Here is a 22,410-nt window from a genome sequence, read left to right on the forward strand (position 1 = left end):
CTTTAAAGGACACGTATCACAGACGTATATTAGAACAGAACGAACTGCTGCGCAGTACACTCGTCCTTTAATTGATAAACGGATATCTCGCTTTCACCATAGATCACGTAAGTTGGCAAAGAAAAATGAGCTTTTTGAATCCGTGTAGATATTTCGTCAGACACCAACCCATTAAGGCTGATCAGCCTTCCAACAAAGGTGAATTTGTTGATGCGCTCGATCACTTCCTTCCCTATCCTTAGTTCATGTATTGACGCAGGCCAGTCCTGAAGTAACAATTTACATTTGGAGGGTCAGAAACGCATTCCAAACATCCTGGTACTGTTGCTCAATACTAGCAAATACTTGACAAGCCACATTCTTTTGCTCATTTAGTATCTATATTAGTAGCGTAATGGATCAGTTGATACCTATTTATTTCATACAGTGAAGTATCCATTGATATATTTCTATTAATTTACATCATATTCGAAATTCAACAGTTATTGAGTTTTCTTACTTGAAGTCCCATTTTCTAGATACGAATTAATGGAGTACAAAGTTACGTAATTCTACAAAATAACATTAATAATAAACATTCAACCGCTTTAAAATATCCCCCCACAGGAAGAAGTTAACTTCACAAATATTATTGTACAGTGATCACTTTTACGTTATATACATCACCTATGACATAATCGGATATATGGTCAACATAAGGTGCCCAATTCTATGCGACTTTAATTTTTGTAGTGACCAAGTTACAGTAAATATCAGTCTTTCAGTAATCAGATAATATTGTATGTCTTATTGGAATCTATATATAATAGGAGAGAATGATAATTAATTAAAAGCCTGATTTTATATCTCGATATTATGTATGGATTATTTTTGCAGTAATGAATATGATGTGATGACGGACACATATCAAGGATGAAAAATTTAAGACGTAAGATATATTACAAAAATAACGTTGATAATCAATGAACTGAGATGTTTATAGAAAGACTATAGATTTCCTGATTCATGTGATTCACGGAAACTTGCAAATCTACAATGTAACCAACCCACTTCAATATTGGAATAAACGATTGGAAAAAGGATTCTTTTTGTAAAATATTATTTAATAAAATTTAATAAAGCAAAAAATACAAATTAAAAAAATGAATAACTGATTATAAGCTTTTAATAATTGTGCGAGGACTTTTTGTTTCTTTCTAAATTGTTCAATGTAAATCTCTTCATTTGCTGAACAGAAATAAATGAACAACCAAACACAACTAACTGAATAAAAATATAATAAAGTTTAATTAATAATACATAGTATAGTAATACTTAAACTGGTAGAATGACAGTAAAAGTTTATATTAATAAATGTAATATAAATGAATATTTGGAGAAATTATCAAAGCAAGAAACTAAAATGGACAGAAAGGGACACCGCAATAAACAATATTTGAACGTACTAGTGATAAACCTATTATTCAGTAATTCAACAAATAACAAGTTTATATTTATAGAAAAGAAAAAAAACAAAGGCAAAATAAAAACAATTTAATGCTAATAATATTTGATTGTCCAACAACAGATATCATATAGTAGGCTCAAATACATAGTATAAGTGTGAATTAATTTCCAATTTATTGAACTATTTGTAAACGTAACGAAAAAAAGAAAAGAGTGTGTATGAGGGGAAGAAACTAACCATTAAATCTTATTATAATAGAGAAAAAAAAATAGCTGAATGAATAGATAGAACTCATTTGGCAAAATATACTGATATAAATATAATGAGAATAAGGAAAGTAATAATTTATTGTATAAAACAAACACAACAAAAATGAGATAAATAAATCATACATAAAATAAATGTGCTTAAAATGCAAAGATAACAACTAGAAAGAATTCATCAGAAAATGGAATTAAAAAAAAACAAAAACAAAACAATGTTAAACAAGACAATTTCAAACATGGAAAAACTTGAGAAATAAACATAATTAACAAGAAAAAAATATACATATAACAATTAATCGATAGACAAAGATTTTTGAATACCATCCATACTAGTAATAATAATAATTATAGTAGTGGAAGTGAATCTTCTCATCTTTTATATGTTACCGATAACAAAACCTTTCAATGATAGGAATTTGAAAAATAATTCAACTCTTTGTCATCCATGTTGAACTAGAAAATATGGGAAAAATTGAATCAATCAAAAAAACAAATATGATAAAAAGGATTTAGAAATGAATGAATTTACTCTTACCAGTAAAATTTGAATAAAGGTTTGGACAAACAAGCAATAAATTGAGCCACACTGTCAATCTTCATTTATTGTTATACTAAAGTAACTGAAAAATATTTCGACTATAAGTGAAGACTTTATATATATTATATATATATATATATATATATATATATATATATATATATATATATATATATATATATATATATATCAGATACATCCAGCACCATCCATCTATCTTTATAGTGCTTGTGACCTCAGGCAATACTGAGGCAATCCGCACAGTATGCATATATGCCAACATGAGACTGCTCAATTGCAGTCCTAAACATCAATGGGAAGACTCAAACAATACGAAAATGAATTATATATATATATATATATATATAATTCACTTGGTTGACTAACAGTTTTTATGTAGGTATTTCGTTGTCAGAATCGTCCTCCTAGATGGATTTCATATCATGATAAAACAAGACTTTTTTTCCTTGGAAAAAAACAGTAACTTGATTTTGTTAGTATAAAGATTTATAATGATTACAGTGACTAAATATACCTTGGAGCGCTAGGCAGAACTCCTTCAGCATTTGAAATTGGAGCACCTGGATAGGGAGGAGGTGGGAAATCTGGTCGAGTGGTTGAATAGGGTACATTACTATTTGCTCCCAAACTAAATCCAATTTCTCCGGTCATATTTGTTGGAATTGCTGGTGGCACAGGTGTAAAAGGGACATCAACATTCTGTGGATAACCAACGTATTGTCCGTTCGGAGGATATGGATAAACAGGATAAGCAGGAGGAACAGATGAAGTTGAATTGACTACAGGATATTGATTCTAATAAATTAAAGCAAAGTAGCTCTTCAATAAAGTATATAGAGAGACGTCCACTATGTTTTACTAAAAATACCAAGTTAAAACATAAGAATCTACATGGATCATTGCGACAATTTTTTGATGTGTTACAAAATCTAAAGTGTAAAGTTGTTTAAATCACTCATACTTGACATAAAAAAGATCGTTGTAGTGGTTAACTGATGTGAAGGAAGTATTAACAGTAGATAGATATAACAGACAATGGAATATAAAAATAGCAACAACAAATACCTCAGAAAACAATTAAATGTAAATGAAATTCACTCCTAGCTATTATAGGAAATGAATACTACAGTACAACTAATCGGCCTGTGCTTAAAACTTATGAGTAATTTACTGTATAAACAGAAACTGTAAAAGTGTGATTTCAATCTGCTGCTCAATAGCCCTTAAAAAGTTTATTATTATTACTCCATTCAGTGCATATTGTACTTAGTTCTTAGATGAAGAATAGTTTGACATTTTATTTGGTTTGTTTGAAAACCTAGTTAAGTAAGATCAATTAGTTCGGAATTAATCAAAAGGAGATTGTAGCAAATCTAACAAGTAACGTAACTAGTTTATAAGAGAAAACTAAATCGCTCATTGAAGAATTGAACATCAAGATTAGATACTACTCGCTTTACGTTGATCACTGCCTATCTTAGATGAAAAGTTGAAGTCGAATATCTCGTAGTTGGATTGTTGTGGAGTGCTGGACAACACAAAATAGCTGACAAGATAAAAAAGCATTTTATTTATGATTTTTATCGGATACTCTGAAGTTATAAGTTATATTTCTAGTAAGTTTCTCAAGTCAATGAATATAAATAAAAATCGATTACAATAAAATATAGTCGACTAAAGTAGTAAACTAAATAAAAAGTAGGAACGGTGTCAACAGAAAACTCAAATTTTTAAAAAGACAACTGTTAGCCAAGGAGTGTTTTGTGCGTATAACCACACACACACACACAGCACACCATATGCTTAAATCTCTTACGTCACAAATACGAATAACACCTTACCCCAGGATTCAATGGCTGATTCTCTACAGTCGAAGTGTCACTAGACTCGGACAAACTTCTGGATTTGCTTACCGGTTTGTACACTGGATCTAGAGGTGATGTAAGCTGTGCACTTGGAACATTCAGTGATTCTCTCTCTCTTTGACGTTTACAACGAAAACAGCAATATATAATCGAGCCGAGTGTTATAATCAATAACATAGTTCCAAGTACTGTACCAACGACAGCTCCTCTAAAATGCAAAAATTAAATCACAACATACGGATGTAGTATAAACTGAGAGATGGTGTGATAAATTTTTGTTTAAAAAATCGATTCATAACAAAGCATGCATGACTTTGAATTACAACAATGAATACAACTAAAATGAAGACGCAGTTTAAAAGTTAATAAGTTAGTTAAACAGTGTGAGACACATCAACAACTCCTTTTTTGTCAAAAGAAACACATCTAATTATTGGAGAGAAAACAACACAACCAAATAAACAATAGATGTCCGGAAATCATTTGTTATGAAGAAATTGAAGGAAACACTTAATTAAGAATTGATTTAAGTACCTTATTCGAATTTGTATTTATCTATTGAGTTCGTGAATACAAATATACTATATTTTGTTACAAACCCTAGTTTATATATCATCACTTCTTTTGGGAAAGACGTTTTACAACTAAACATTTAGAAGAGAAAAGAATCAAATTTTAAGAAAAACCAAACACAATGATTACATAACACCAGTATGTTTCTTGTAAAAATAACTCAGAATAACAGTTAAACTGAATGATTAGTAATAGTTGATTTACATCGCTAATAAGATCAGAATATATTAAATATGTTGATAAGTTAAACATAATTATATCGTCAACATATACGTTGTTTAATAGAAATTACAAGAATAGCAATGGAGCGAATCAACCTATTACAATGAGAAATAATAGAAAGAGAAATAAATATTTTGTGAAAAAAAAACAAACGTTATTTTATGGACTACAGATAAAAAGTTGAAAGTGTCACACAGCTAAAAGCCAAACACAATATATGATGTAACTGTAAATTTTGCCAGATGAAATCATTACAGTTTCTTTAGATAAACAATAATTTTCAGAACTTCTATCATATTTTCTTAACCTATGTACACTGAAATAGCCTATACAATACTTTTAATATAAGCAGGCTAATAATATTATGATAGGAAATGAATGAAAATGTATACTATGGAATATAAATATTACTTAGAAATTACTCTCAGTAATATTCAATAATGGTCCACATAACTACAGCCTTAGCGTTAACTTCTAAGTGTTCTATTTCTTTCCATGTTTCTTCAAGAGATTCAAAGATTCATCTAATCTCCATAGCTCACTTAAACTCATGATAAATTCTACTTTGCTTTCATCGTGCGTACCAAAAGCAGCTTATAATTATTAACCATCTATTGTAAATAAACAAACAGAGAAATACGGTCTAGTAAATGTATGTATGTATGTATAAAATACCTATGTAAATAAGGACAACCCAAGATATATCTCCGTCTGTAAATATGCAGGAAGGTTATTTTGACTGATAAACAATGGATTTGCACTTTACAAAATCGATCAACTGATTATATATATATATATATATATATATATATATATATATATATATATATATATATATAGAGAGAGAGAGAGAGAGAGAGAGAACAGCCGCTAAAATAGAATCATGAAAATCAACCAACAACAATTTGTTTTTGAAATTCAGCCAAACAAACAAAAGTGTATGTATCTCTTACAGGAACAGACATGTTGAAGTCAGTATCTTCGGTGATAATTGCAACGTAATTACAAACATTAAACCTAAAGGTGACGCATACACAAATATATAGTGGTGTCTATATGTCATTAAGCTGAATAGTTTAAATGAATTAGTATTTATCTTTTAAAAGAGAAAGTTGTAAGATAATTAGTTAAATTTCATGAAACAATTGCTCTCATATTTTTACAAGTAAGCCTTTGGACTTCAGAAAAATAATGTAATTAATTGAAATCTTTCTAAAAATAGTTTCACATGATGTTTTAGTATTGTCTCCCACTTTTCACAGACACTCTACTCCTATGAAACATGTTTTACACTAAGCATCCTTTCTTAGAGGGTTCTTATATATTATCGTGTCTGATTAAACAGGAGAGAAATATTAGTGATCTAATAGTTGAAAATATGGTTAGTGATGATTAGAGATACTCACCATAGCTTTGATAAAGTCCTGCAAACCAGTTGTAAGCGAGGGTGTATAAGTCTTAAAAACACAAGCCTTAAAAAGTAGAAAAAAGCGGCACGAGAAACTGATTATCTTTTCATGAACATCAAGGGATTTCCCTTTAATAGTAGTCAATACTTTAGTGTTAATACCATGAAGGTCCTTTCATTAGCCCTCTTTGAGTCGATCAAGCAGACACCATTACAGTTGAACCATTTTATTGAATTGAACGCACACTATTTCAGTCTGTTAATATTTATTTTTGTTTTACTGGAAAATATTTTAACGACATTAGTACCAATACCATTATTATTACAATTCATCAAATGAATACTTTATTATTTTCCAAAGCGTTAAATGTTGATACCGCTGAATGACATAAAAATAGAAGCTTTTTTGATGGTAAATTGTCCTTCGTTCATATCTTTAATGACATGTTCAATAAATCAACAAATATCAATAGTAAAAATTTACTATTACTGAATTGACCTAATTTAATTCAACTAAAAATAATAATAAATGCTTAATAGAGAAATAGGTCAAGATAAATTTCACTATTCATATGGATTATTATCACATTTATTCTATATAACAATAATAACAGTGAAAATACCTTGTATATATGCTAAAAAGAAACAGTATTATTTTAGTGATCATATTTCACTGATGAGTAGAAAATTAACTGAGTACATCAAAAAAAGATTCACCTTATAGTTCTATTGAAATTTCTTATTTCAATAATTAACAAAATATTAATAGAAGGAAGGTTGATAATTCTTTTTGTAGAGAAAGAAAGCTATTTCAATCAGGCAGATTGGATAATGTTAAGGAAAAGAAACATCTATGTTATAGGCTGGAATGAATCATTAATGAACTATAATGTATTATTCTTATGATAATTAGAAAGAGGTAAATATCTATTCTGTGTTATCATTATGAATATAGATGAAAGTTAACTTGTATTTTATTTGAATGAGAACGAGAAGAGAGCAAACAACCAGAAATACAACAATACAAAACATTAATATGATTAAAATAATAATGTTTATTCAAATTAACATTTAGGAAAAAGTTTCTAGGTTAAATGTAAGATAACAATTAGTGCAGTGATTTACCTATATTGATAACCGATTGTGAATGTTCCATATAGTATTTATTATATTTAATATAACAGTAGGAAAAAGGTTATTTTGAAAGACGAGTTTATCACCGACCAGTGACAATAAATCTAAAATGTTTAGACGTTGAGTGACGTTTTACCCAGATTATCTGTTCCATACCCTTTTTTTCAGCCGATACATCAGATTAAAGCTAATTAACAACCTATACTACTCCGCAGTTTGGGTAGGGATACTGTTGCGTTGACCAGTTTTTAACAAGCACAAACTGAGAACTTCACGAAAATTATGACAACTGGTACGTAAGAATTTAAGTCTTTATGTATTATATGTTAGCTGTGGCTGGAAACATTAACTACTTGGCATTGATCCAGTATATGAAAGCTTAGGGTGACTACAATGAACCCTTCAAAGTTCTATATTAGACGATATCTATGAGAAGCTACAACAAAGAATGTACCCCATCTATTAAGTACAACCTATTGTGCATGGCCTTAAGCTACAATGTTTGTATGACAGCTAATGATACTACCTGGGTCCGAAGACTTAACAGGGAAAAGAGCAATGAGCCAAATGCTTCAATAACAAATGAGCCACAACATAATGATACACCTATTAATTGGCAACTGATTTTCGAAAATATGTCTTTATGATAAGACAAGACAGAATTGTTATTGATTATAGTAGGTCAGGTAGTCTAAGAGCAAAATTAATAAAGATTTATTATCATATCAGTCAAATATAGTAGATAATACGATAAAAACAGCAATCAGAAAGTAAATCAACAATGTAGGATAACTGAAAGATGTTTATATTTATGTTTCATTACTGTTGTTAAGATAAACAAAGAAGAAACATTTTGCGTTTGTCCCTGTTGAACAACCAACAAGTTTTCACAAGTGTAAGACGATAAAGAAAAAATCAACCACAGAGTAAAACAACAAGGAGAAAAATGGTCTAATTTATTCATTATACAACAACGATTATCATCAATAGAGTGATATTAATTAATAAAATAACACATGCACACACATCCAGAGCAAGGATCATGCAATTAAAACTAGTTCAACCCATATTAATATTCATAAATCAATTCATCTCTATGTATTTTTTTTCCATCTACCCATTTTTATTCATAAATTAGTAATGGTAATAAGATTATGTTGAGCAGAAATGCAAATATATTCTCTTCCGATAAAATAATAACATAAATGATTGGATTGAAAATTAATCCAGGTGAATCATATTTCTAAACGACAAATGATTATTTTGACTTTGATAAAAAAAAACGACTCATGAAAACATGCTCAATGAAGTAATTAGAAATTTAAAAAAGAAAACAAAAACAGAAACAGACCATATTCATTTCATTTATATGAAATGATAAACAATCAGTGCATTTGTGAAAACAGATTAGGAGAGATTTAAAAACAAATAAATAATAATAACAATAATAGTGATAAAAATGATGAAAAGTAATAATTTACCTGCCAGAATGTGAATACCTAAAGATACACATATATAATGAAAGATGTAAATGGAAATATTTTCTATTTTAAAAAGTAATCAAATTAACTACATAACTCGATGGTACACCAATACATACGCAAACATATAAAGTAAACGACTAGTATGATGAATTGGCCACTAGATAAGAAGTATAATTTGCACTAAATGTAACAGCATACATAATTCAACCCAATGTTATGCATTGAAGTGAACGTAGAATAATCCGTTTGCTATCTAATACTTAGAACATCGTCCTAAAAAAATACTCCTGGATAATCAAATAACCATTTCAGGTTTTATTGTATGAAAACTTGCAAGCTATAGTAACGAAAAAAACACAATCTTGTCTACAGAAATATCTTTAGACAGTTGTCAGTTATTTTAGTTACAAACAACGTAAGATCTAACATATAGAGGATAAAGTTCCAAGGAAATAGATGAAGGCATAAAAATGTATGAAAGAATATTAAAACACAAGATTTAGAAGAAGATAAACAAAAGTGAGTAAATCTAAGATGCTAGAACCTACTGTGATCTATCATCGAATGGTAAGTAATCATAGCTTACGATAATTGGTGAAACCCAATTAAGAAGTGTGCACCACCTCTTGACACTGTTCTAAATACCATTTTTTCAACTATTGAGGAAAAAAGTACAAAGTGAAGATAAGTGTAAAAACAAGGAGCTAAGTAATGCAACAATTTCTACCAAACAGTTCATTTGATATTTCTACAAAAAATTAATAATTTGCAAGTACTAACACTCTTTATCAAATGATGTAAAAATAAGAAACTATAATAAATCTTCACTTATTATTACCTATGTATAAGTATGTCAATATCTGTAATAATGTTGAATTTTAAATATTTTAGGTTGTAAGCAGCTGATGAGAACCTAATGGGTAATTTTTATGGATGTGATTGTGGAGATTGTTGGATTTTATTGAAATCATGAATGACGGGCCTTTGTTAGAGATCTGATAATTACTGAGGCTAGTATTTTAGACGTTATATTAGTCGAACTAAATCCTATATAGTTATCAAAGGATGATTTTGATCCTTTGTTATATATTGCATATGGTGGGTAGCCGTAGATCAGCGGAATGCCACCTGAATTGCCTCTTAAAGTGGTCCGCTCATCGTTCTAAACGCCTGGGCTGAGAGCAGATAATAGTGCCATTTTTTTCCAAGATTGTCTCACACTTGGATTTGTAATTCCTGTTTCACTTATTAGTCTGAAAAGCTGTCTTATGTTACCTATAGCCGTTGCCTTTTCCACTTTTTTTTATTTCGTTGCCCACCACTGCTTGTGATCGCTCCATAGACTTTTGGTTAAACTATATCTGATTTATTTTCGCTCTTCATAGTGTTCAGAGCCTAATAGGATGAGTTTACGAGTCTATCAGTGCAACAGATGTAGCAGAATTCCAAAAACTGAAAAATATCTGGAACTCAAAACAACTCACACAAAACCAGAATACTCAACACTAACGCTAAAACAGTTCCATTGTTAGGAGCTAAGACTTAGAGAACTACTACGACCATTATTAAAAAGGTACAGGCATTTATAAACAGCTGTCTACGTAAGATACTCCAAATCCATTAGCCAGAAAGCATCAGCAATAATCGATTGAAGTAAAGAACAAACCAGCTTCCAGTTGAAGAAAAAATAGAGGAAAGACGCAGGATTTGGATAAGATAGAACGCACTTTACGGATATGACCGAACTACATCACAAAGCAAGTCCTAACTTTGAAACCTCAAGCTAGAAGGAAAAGACAGATCAAGGAACACAAACATCAAAAGGATGAATGGAACTTGGCAACAACTAGAAAGAAAAACCCAAAACAGAGCTAGTTGAAGATTCCTGGTTGGCGACCTGTGCTCTATAAGGAGTAACAGGTTTAAATAAGTAGAGTGATGCCCTCTTGTTAATATCTTCACATATTATCATTATTATTATGAAGTCTAAAAACTTGTATTGATACACATTTGTGCAAAATCGTATGTCGGATAACTTAAATATATTTAATCAAGTATTCACATGGAAAATAACAAATGTTCGAGGACAGTGAAAAATTATGGTTTTATACTCTTGTTGTTGTAAAGATATCCACAACATCCTCATGGCATACTAAAAAAAGCACAAGTCGCTACTGTTCTACAATAAAATATTAATAATGCTCCATGGGAAAAATTCAATTTCATGTGGATAAATGTACTTGAATTATATTATTATTATCATTATTATTATTGTTAATAAAATATATTGACAAATAGTAGTAATAATATTTATATTCATTATTTCTTAAAATAATGACATACATTTTTACATCATACGAACAACATGCACCCATACCAGTTGCTGAATCCCAGCAACAATATTTTTCGAATGGCTGATTTGGATTATCAGGACATAGGAAATATGAATAAGTACGTGTCATCCCTGTACTATTGATGAACTCGGTGCGTTGACCTTCACAAACCTCATAATTATCTATGAGAAATTGAAAAAAAATAAAGCAAATCAACAGTATTTATAATAGTGCTGATTAATCTTAATTATAACTACCTCTCCTCATTCCGTGACATTCGTTCCAATCAATAAAATGGCATTTTCTTAGTCAGTGATTAACCGGTACTATTACCACTACTACTAATGCTGAATAAAATGGAATTTTGAATATATCGAATAAGTCTAAGCAAATATAAAGTTATGATCAGAACGGGGTTTTTGGAGATCGTAGTAATTTTAATAGTTGAATTCATGAGTCGACTCAAGCGAGACCACCATTAAAAACCTGGAAACACCAGATGGCCGTTTCATCCTAGTATGGGACTTCTCAGTAGTGTGCATCCACGATCCCACATGTGGGACTCGAACCCAGGACGTTCGGTCTCGCGTGTGAACACTTGACTTCTAGACTACTCTGAGCCGGTATCCAACGGCGTTAATGTCTAACTTCAATCGATCCATGATCTTGCATAACCACTCATCAAGTGTATGAGGTAGATACCTATCTCTACCCAGCACGGATTAGACTCCAATGGTCACGGCTTTGTAGTGCTATGCAAGCCCACACAGCTTATTGACTGGTTTTATATAAGCATATGTATGTGCATTTCCCATCTTACTCATCACATGTCTGTCACTTATTTCTATCCAACTATAAATATCGATTCACGCTTGGCTAAATTCAGTTGGCTTACATGCCTGCTCCACCGCGCGTCATTCCACTTCGCTCTCTTCTCTTTTCTTCTCTTCAATTCCTCCCTCTCATTGTCTATCCAGAACAACCAGTCTACAAAATACATGTATTCAAAAGTCCATTCTCCTATTTCACTCATTTAATTCCCTTATTCACTAACGCGAGTTAAGTCGACAATTTTATACGACAATTAACGATGTGTATATTTCAATAACAATCACATACAGGGCCACAAAATTACGAGTATCCTCTACCTTTAAAGGACACGTATCACAGACGTATATTAGAACAGAACGAACTGCTGCGCAGTATACTCATCTTTCAATACCAAATAATACTACTGTTAATACCTATCTCGTTTCCACTAATAACAACTTTCCGAAAGAACCTGGAAAATCTAACTTGAGGCTGATTACTAGTGAGTTTAGGTGAGTTCTTGATGAAAACCACATTCAAAAAATGACATAGTCTGAACAGAAAAATAAATGACCAGCTTTAAAAAGCTCTTCGTTTCAAACCACTGATTTTTATGAACAACAAGAAGTACGCATCTCCTGACATGACTCAGATTACTGAACACCTTCGGAGCAGAAAGTGAAGTAGTTTGTTAGACGTATCTAAGACGGTATATGTTCAAAATATTGGCGATTTCCTCACTCTCTATGTCTTAAATATCAACACTACACAATAAGATGTTCTATCACACATAAGAGGTGTTGCAAACTCATACACCACTTATCGTTTTCAACCACCTAGAAAAAGTCCTTAAATATCCAAGCATTTTCCCCATATATCATTGTCGGTTGGAGCGAGGAAATAAAATTGCCATCCTAATAATCGGGTCGGGGCCAAGTTATTGAGGGTACAGTAGAAGTTTCATTAACAGGTATTGCATTGCGTTCATTATTGTGTAGATAGATACGAGTTAGAACAGTGTTGGTGGTCATTTAAGATGACAATTGATCTATTAGATGTCATGGATCAAACTTTTATGATTTGAAAAACAGATTTTCGATTGTTAAAACCAGAGAGCAGAATGCTAATCAACAGATGATATGCAACGTTACAAAGCGATGGTTATATCACTATATTACTGGCTGAGGCCTCTAAATAACTTGAAGTCGTAGACAGGACTAATTGCCACAATAGCTTTTTATGTAACAAAGTGACATGCTTACACGCAATAAATTAACACAATAAACATGATCATTTATCACAGGTGAGCGGAGGAAATGCGTTTGTAGGTCGGTCACCCTACAATTAATTAAGATCTAATTGTTAGGCATAACTCTTGGACAAAGTATCAAGATGAGAAGTTATAGGCTCAACATCAAATGAAGTTGTGGAGGAGTGGCTATTTGCTAAAACACCAAGTCAGATTGCTGCATCCTGCACCAGATCACTAACAGATCAAACCTCTAACAAAATATCATAACTGTCATTTGATAATATTACTAATGTGACTTGTGATTCCTGGTGTTGGGATGTTGAACACTCAAAATACAGCTTAGAAGTAAGAAAATAAACATTGATTTAGGGCGAATATCAGGTCAACTTACAACATATTTTCGTCACATTACTTTAAGGATTTTCAATGCATTTTGACTACTGTTCGATGTTTCGTGACAATTACTCAGTTCATGAATTATTATCATTGGAATCGATATATAATCAATTAACTTAATTCTACTGAGATCATCATCGACAAAGCTTCTACTACTAAAATGAACTTCTTACTCTAGTTAGCGGAGTAAGGAAGCAGAGGACAGCGATATTCTTGTTCACCGTATTGGAAGTGGAGTTGCGAAATATTGGCCTAGATAACGAACATATCACCCGGTTCACATGATATTTGCTTAGGATGGGGATCGCTTATAAAGATTATTACTGAAAAGGTACGCCTACTGTAACGTAAAAATAGCTAGGGAACATCGAAAGTACCTAAACCTTAGATCACCAAAGCAGCTGCGTGGTTGTAACTCTAGAGGTAAAATAAAAACATTGGTCCCGCCATTCGGAAGCACGCCGAACGCACTCTCTATAACTTGAGGCGTTTCCTGGAACTTCGGTTTGTTCAGGTATGTTTATAAACCGGTTGATATGATTATTATGTCGGAAGTGGTATCTAGCTGTAGGTGCTTAAAGTACTCCGTTTATTTCTAAGGATATGTATCCTTCTAGTTTCACTGTCAACTATGAATGTTGCAGACAAGCTTCTTGAACGGCTATGAAGCTTGGTACTGAATATGAAGTGGTAAACTCAAGATTCCGAGATTAATGTTCACTTTATCAGTGTTAAGAATATATATTTAACGAACGAGAAATCTGTGAATAAGGGCTAATATTTAACTTAAAAACGAACGTCTTCATAGTAGCATTCACTTTGTTATTCATGCTTAACAGAAGATTCATAAACTCATGCAAGATTTCGAAACTAAAAAATGGATAACTTCAGTAGGATTGACGATGACATTAGGAATAGTACAAAATAAGTTATTAAATTTGTTGAATATAGTCAGGAATAGATCATGTATGATATGAATCAGGCGAAAATTATTGATAACAAGGAAATGCGGTAGAGCTGTTCGATTCAAATCAGAAATTTGGAAACCGTATCCTCTGATGACTACATGTAGTACGAATGTTATAAAACCTTAAGTCTCGAAATAATACTATACTACTCAGACAATGAGTACAGAGCTGATGGTTTACATATTTATCCATAGTTGATTTGTTATATAGTGTGAAATTCTGTATAAATGAGTTCAAACTCGAAGTAAATCCCAGCTAGCTTTAATTGTTTTACGGTTGATATTGCGGATTACTTTCAGACCAAGCAAACATATACTAACAGGTTCTTCAAAATATATTAGTTAGATAATTGAGATGAAAACTTACACAAATCACGATATGATCTTAGGTACACATGTGATCTCATTCGTGAACCAATATAAATACCAGCCAGAGCACCAGCTGTAAAGAATAATGCTTTTTTACGAGAATTTGATCTGTATCAAAAAATATCACAAAAAGATATGGATGCAATAATGAGAATGGTATGGAAAACAGGTAATTAAAAGATGACAGTAAATATATCGAAATGCAAACATAAAAAAGTATACATAAGCACCAGCTAAATTTGGATGACGCCATGAACATGGTGAGTAAAGTTACTTGTCGCTTCACTAGGTTTCTACAAGCTACTAATAACTTTTTGAAACCTGCCGATCTACTTCGGCTAACCGCGAATTTAAGAATAAACGTAGATTCCTACGTCGGAAAATCATACATAGTTTGTGTAACGACTGAGAAACATAGTGGTCGGAGCGTGCTAAAAAGTTAGAAGTAGCACTTGCATCTGGTAGCTCCCGGAAGTTCTATCAACTCATCCAAGATACTGGCAGCAAGAAGGCTGGTGTGACTGAAACAATCTATGAAGTTGATGGGATGCCAATCAATAACATCTACCGAAGTCTCGGACGATGGGCCGAGTCTTTCGAAGAGCAGTCCAACTGGTCTGTCACCCCGGCGAAATCGATCAGACTGTCCTGCTCCAGATGGCTGGCGACGACCAATCTATCTAAATAGGCGACATTCCGTAAGGAACTCCAACTCTTGAAGCGTCACAAAGCATCAATCCCAGATGACTTACCTTCGTCTCTTGTTAAGATGGTGGTGATCTTCTAGTTATCTGAGTTGTCTAGAAATGTCTGGCGATTACGGAGTGTCCCAACACTGTGAAATGAGTTGATAGTTGTCCCTATCTCTGAAAAGGGTTCACGTAACAAATGCAGCAACTAATGGGGGATAAGTCTAATGCTACTTGCGTCAAAACTATTGGCTTCCGTCATGCTTCGTAGTGTTCAAAACACGGGAAAGACTGACACTCCTGGAGCAGGCTGGCTTTCTTTCTGACCGAGGATGTGTCGATCATTTCTTCACCATCTGCTAAATGTTAGGGCACAATCAATTTCGTAAACAACACCCCTACTCACTGCCTTCTCCTGGCTGGGGTATCTACGAAATTAAGAGAATGAAAAGTGAATGTCCGGCGCCTTAACCGGGACGGTGGACTCGATGAGTTCACCTAGGGGGGTTGAAAACCCTGATTCCGAACCAATGGTGCACATGGGCTCCAGTATCCTGACGGAACAAATGGCGTATGAACCAATTGTTGGCCACCGGCTACCATGGGACTGCATCTCCTCACGATGTTCCACTGCCTTGTGGGTCAGACCTTTAGGTCAGAGGCTCGGGGTGTGGCATCCTAAGAAAACCATCTACTTCGGTATGGGCACTCGGGCAGTATCACAGCCCACACACAAATCAAGTGACTTGTGTGGCGCATATGTATTCGGTGCCCCTTTGTACCAATATTTATGTTAAAATAAATACTACCATACTTATTGCAGGCCAACAATCGCAACGTAAAATAGAAACGAGTATTAACAAGCAGTTTTGAGTATGATTTGTAGGAATTAGAATCAAAATATGAATGGTTTTTCTAGCCGTAGTCATCATTTACTTTGTGTGAAGTCTAGGATACTGCCCAGTTGCTGAAACCGAAGCAAGTGGTCACTTTAGGTCACCCATGAGCATTTGACCTAGAGTTCTAGTCCACGAAGCATCAGAGCAACATCAGGAAATCCAGTCCTATGGTAGCTACTGACTAACACTAGGTCCATACGCCATTTCTCCCTCAGGATCTTGGAGCCCATGAGCACCACTGGTTTGAAATCAGGGTTTTCCAACTCCCATAGGTAGATACACTGTACTCGTCAATAAAAATGTCATAGACTAAACTAAAATGTAAGACCTTTAAGGGTTACCGTTATCAAGTTACTAAAGAATAAAAAAGCAGCACTACTAGAAATTCTGATTATCGAAATGAAAGACCTTACTTTCACTATACTTTAATACGGTCGACAGTAAAAAATTACATATACATTTCGCATTATGGTGTAGTCACTTTTTTTCATCAAAGTTTCAGGCAAAATGTGTCCCAAAAGCTATACCTTGTCCGAGACATTTTGATACAAAAACTGGGACCATATGAAAGTATAAATAAATAATATATTTGTAATATCCCAATGAGTAAAAAAAATTAGATTTTCTGACGTTTCGTGACTTAGTGTAAGTCACTTCATTGGAGAATAAATAAGCAAATTAAAATTATACTCATTACAAATATATTATTTATTTATAACAATCTACCCAATGCTCAATTTATTCGAAATTATCAAATCAAACCTTGGTAATGATACCTACATATGAAAGTAGTAAGTGCCTGTTGGGGCAAGAAACTAAATTCACAAGTAGCTATATTTCTTAGCAGGGATAAAACACCATACTCAAAGTACTTTCTTGGGAGTACCAATCTTATTTATTAACTAATTATACCAGTACGAATAGAAAAATATAACAAGTTCCATGAAAGAAATTGATTATACGAATTGACCTGCAAAAAGTGGTGTTTCCAATGTGTAAAAATAGTTTTATTAAGGTCATAATATCAACTAACAAGACTGGAATAGTTTGTTTACGGAAAATGTGTGAGTCATATGTATTGATTGTCTAACTTGTATCTAAGCAAATAAATTATCCTGGCCAGTGGAAGTGTCCAGGTAAAACATTGCCGAAAGACCAAACAAAATAGAAAATACATGTTGAATAGGCTCACGTACAGTCCACTTCGACGTGAATAAAAGCTTGATCTTCCTGAATAACGATGTTTTGGTTTTGAAATTGAGAGTGTTTTCGAGCTTCCAAATCCCTTTGATTTTGATTTAGCAAGTATTTCATCTAGAAGGAATATCCAAAGATATGCAGATCATTATCAGCCATATTTAAAACCTTAACGCTCGAACTAATATAGTTAAACATAAGATGAAAAAGATCAAAGTTTATGAGAATAATAAGTCAGACTTATTTATAACTGTATGTTAGTTGTCAAAAGCATGCCGAAGAAGTAGTGTTTACCATTCTAAGTTATGGTAGAAATTTTTAAGACAAAATCAAGTAATATTTTAGTACTGATTACCGAAAATAGTAGATTGAAGCACTTTATTTGATTTTCTCTAGATTTGGCGCGCACTTTAAAAAGACTAATATTTCCCTTAACTACTACTGTTTTCACCTTAAATGAATTATTTTCAGTAACACTATTTGAAAGAACACCGTTTCTACAAATATGTTTCATATGTGTACTCATTTTGGATATGGCATTCTTTTGGCTACAGCACTTTTCGGAATTAACGTTCCCTGATTCGCTTTTGTTTCTTACCCAACATTTAGGGTGTTGGTTTTTGTCTCTGTGTGGTCGTTTCTTCAAAGTTATTTTAAAATCTTTGAGTGATGGCTGTAAAGTGCTTATAAGCACTGGGTTTCTTCAGGCTCCTTACAACTCATTGAAGCCCGTCAGTCTACTCTGGGTGACCGCGAGTTTAACCACAAATGAAGGATGTTACGTAATGAAATTGGGCAAAGCTTGCGCAAGGACCGAGAAGCCTGATGGTGGTCGGAGCGTGCTAATGAGCTGGAAGCAGCAGCTGCATCTGGTAACTACCGGAAGCTCTTCCAACTCATCTGAGCCACTGGGAGCAAGAAGTCTGGTGTGAGCGAAATAATCTGTGAGGATGACGGCATGCCAATCACTAACATCCATCGACGTCTTGGACGATGGGCAGAATTCTTCGAAGGGCAGTTCAACTGGCCTGCTGCTCCGGCAACATGGATCAGACTGTCCTGCTCTTCATGGCCGGTGACGACTCATCCACCAAATGGGGCGGGGGTCCGCAAGGAACTCCAACTCTTGAAGCGCTACAAATTACCGGGCCCAGATGACTTACCTCCGGCCCTTTTTAAAAATAGTGGTGACTTTCTGGCTAAGGAACTGACTGTGTTGTCTACAAAGGTCTGGGAACTAGAAAGTGTACCAACGTCATGGAATGAGTCGATAGTTGTCCCTATCTTTAAAAATGGTTCACGTCGTTCCTGTAACAACTATCGGGGGATAAGTCTACTTCCGATTGCGTCCAAGCTATTGGCTTCCGTCATACTTCGTAGGTTGTTCAAAACCCGAGAGAGATTGACTCGCGAGGAGCAGGCTGGGTTTCGTTCTGGTCGAGGATGTATTGATCATATCTTCACCCTCCGCCATACTTATCAAAGGCCAACAATCGTAGTGTTTCTTGACATTAGGGCTGCCTTCGATTCGTTTGACAGGACTGTTCGCTGGGATTGTCTATTGAATAAGGGTGTGCCTGAGAAGTTTATGAACATCCTAAAGGCCCTATATACAAACATCTCAGGCAGAGTGAGGGAATACAACCACCTCTCTCCATTATTCCATTCGAGCAGTGGGGTTAGACAGGGTTGCCCAATCTCACCATTCCTCTTCAACTTTGCCATTGACGACATTCTGGAAACAGCTCTGGTAGATGTAAGTAATGGAGGTGTGGATTTGTTGTCTGGAGAAAGACTTCTCGACCTTGAGTATGCAGATGATAGTGTCTTGCTGTGCGACAATGCCCAAGCCATGCAATCCGCACTTAATCAGTTGGCAATCAATGTCCGTAGATATGGTATGTGCTTCGCACCTTCGAAGTGCAAAGTACTTCTACGAGACTGGCAGGATCCTAATCCTGTACTCACTCTGGATGGTGAGCAGATGGAAGTAGTCGAGAAAATCGTATATCTAGGTAGCTGCATAAGTGCTGGTGGTGGCGTGAGTGATGAGATCAATGCACGTATAGTGAAAGTCAGAGCGGCTATAAAAGGTCAGATCTACAACGCGTTGGTGAGAGCAGTTTTCCTCTATGCTTGTGGAACCTGGTCTCTCCGAGTTGAGGATGTTAGACGACTCTCTGTGTTCGATCATCGTTGTCTCCGAAGGATTGCTGACATCCAGTGACAACACCATGTTAGTAATGCAGAGGTTCGGCATTGTGTGTTCGGGCACAGAGATGATAATGAAATTGGTGTCACCATCTTGAAACATCGACTTCGGTGGGTTGGACATGTTCTACGAATGTCGTCCCAGAGAATTCCACGTCGTGCATTATTTGCCGACTCTGGGACTGGTTGGAAGAAGCGGAGAGGTGGTCAGTGCATGACATGGTGTCGTGGTATGAAAGAAAGCTGCAAAGGACTGGCTTCTGTCGGTCCTTCACGACTCCCTGGTTGGGGTCTGAGAGATGGTGCTACACAGTGGCTAGAGACGTTATCAGATATGGCTCAGAATAGAAGCCAGTGGCGATCCTGCTGTAACCTTCTTTTACTTTCTTCATAAAAAGTGGTTGTGTCTCCCTTACCTGAAAGATTTCTTCTGATTGTACCTTTCCGTTCCCTCATTACTACCACACTACCTTACACCAATCTCTTCGTTATTGTTCTCTTTTTCTTTCACGCTCCTTACCTTTTTTTTCCTTGTCTTTAAATTCCAATTGCTTTGTGTGGCGCATATATATTTGGTGCCTTCTTGTACCAATATTTGTGTTCAAATAAATAAATAAATGCCACCGGAGGCCTCCAACAATTGATTACGATAACCATGCGGACCCAAACTAAGTATTTTGTACCCACCTACATGGTCAGTCAGTCAGTCAGTAACAACCCTACATGGTCAAGTCAGTGGTTCATCGACTGATATCATGTCTTAGTTTGGTGGAGGGGTATCTCATCTACGAAACAATTGACGCACGTTTGCAAAAGCTAGTCAAACTTTCTGAATCCGTACAGAGGTTTCGTCAGTTACTGAGAAACATAACAATTGAGGAACTACTGAGAATTGTACGGTTAGGAGTGGATCTTAAAGGCACCTAGGAAACGGAAGTTTTTTGGAATTTCTTTGGATAAGATGCTAACCCGATGATATGGTTTACAGAAAACGTAATCGGTTGGGAGAAATACTATCAAATAAGAGATATGAACAGAGTTTCCACCATGGACGAGCTGCCGTATAAGTTGAAAAGTAAGGATGCACAAAGTGGGAATAAAAGAGTGAAAAAGTGACGTGGTAAATAATAAAAATAATGTGAATTGTTTGATTGTTAATCGGAGCGTGAATAGTATTTTCAATAAATATCATCATTTCATTTTATTTGTGTGTGGGCTGTGATACTGCCCGAGTGCCCATACCGAAGTAGATGGTTTTCTTAGGATGCCACACCCCGAGCCTCTGACCTAAAGGTCTGACCCACAAGGCAGTGGAACATCGTGAGGAGATGCAGTCCCATGGTAGCCGGTGGCCAACAATTGGTTCATACGCCATTTGTTCCGTCAGGATACTGGAGCCCATGTGCACCATTGGTTCGGAATCAGGGTTTTCAACCCCCCTAGGTGAACTCATCGAGTCCACCGTCCCGGTTAAGGCGCCGGACATTCACTTTTCATTCTCTTAATTTCGTAGATACCCCAGCCAGGAGAAGGCAGTGAGTGGGACTTCCCTGGCAGAGGCTGTATACGCGTGGCCGTGTGCGATAATTTCGAGAGGGAGAGAGGGCCTCCTACTCTCGGTCGTTACAGGACATTTGGGGGCTTTACCTGGCGCCCGTGTGGCCCATATATATCTGGTGCCCCTCTTGTACCAATATTTATGTGTCCAAATAAATAAATGAAGAGATATGAGTTGCAAATGTCATTGATACACAGAAAATCTGAGGTACTCGAGACCGAAATAACGCTTCCGAGACCGTTCACGATTTTTAGGATGTCTACATATGTAGGGCAATATTGCCCAGCCGGTTGAGTAAAAGATAGGCGGAAGTACTTTAGTATACCAGAATAATGTACTACAGCATATAAACGTCTGAATAAATACCTTATACCATGGCACAAACACACAAAACCAAGTAAAATACTCACCATACAAAAGGAGTAGGACCACGAGAATTGACAAGAAACGCATAAACCCCATAGTAACGCGATATACGGACGTCCCGCCTTGTCTATTGAAATTCACAAAAATTGTTGTGTGGATTTAAAGTAATTTAACTGCAAAAAAATCGCAGAAAATGCTACTGGTCAGAAAAAATTGCACAAATGTATCACTAATAGGTTCTTTATTTAATGACAGGATAAATAGAAACGAATATGAATTGGGTTTTACGGGGGCCGTTTGTCAGTAAATTTAAAAAGATCTATACCGTGAGGAGATAATGAACACAATCAGTCAACAGAGAAACAGAACCGGAAAATGTGGTTGAATTCAATTTTTCTGTATCCT

The 22,410-nt window shown here is 34.6% G+C and overlaps 1 protein-coding gene across 3 annotated transcripts; it reads right to left on the bottom strand.

The window, feature by feature from the left end:
- Positions 1–1,083: 1,083 nt before the first annotated feature.
- MS3_00010446 (uncharacterized protein) lies at positions 1,084–22,137 on the bottom strand. 3 transcript variants are annotated; one of them, XM_051218809.1, is made up of 8 exons: positions 22,050–22,137; positions 17,870–17,987; positions 15,084–15,193; positions 11,302–11,473; positions 8,956–8,973; positions 4,186–4,345; positions 2,787–3,067; positions 1,086–2,166 (listed from the first exon to the last, which is right to left on the bottom strand). In XM_051218809.1, the coding sequence occupies exons 1-8, from the start codon at positions 22,099–22,101 to the stop codon at positions 2,142–2,144; spliced, it is 936 nt and encodes a 311-aa protein (XP_051072095.1). In that variant the 5' UTR covers positions 22,102–22,137; the 3' UTR covers positions 1,086–2,141. The 3 variants fall into 3 exon arrangements, with proteins under 3 accessions (XP_051072094.1, XP_051072095.1, XP_051072096.1); XM_051218810.1 differs by lacking the exon at positions 8,956–8,973 and having other exon boundaries at positions 1,084–2,166; positions 4,114–4,345; XM_051218811.1 differs by lacking the exon at positions 8,956–8,973.
- Positions 22,138–22,410: the final 273 nt, after the last annotated feature.

This window comes from Schistosoma haematobium, chromosome ZW (assembly GCF_000699445.3).
Source record: "Schistosoma haematobium chromosome ZW, whole genome shotgun sequence".
Taxonomy (NCBI): domain Eukaryota; kingdom Metazoa; phylum Platyhelminthes; class Trematoda; order Strigeidida; family Schistosomatidae; genus Schistosoma; species Schistosoma haematobium.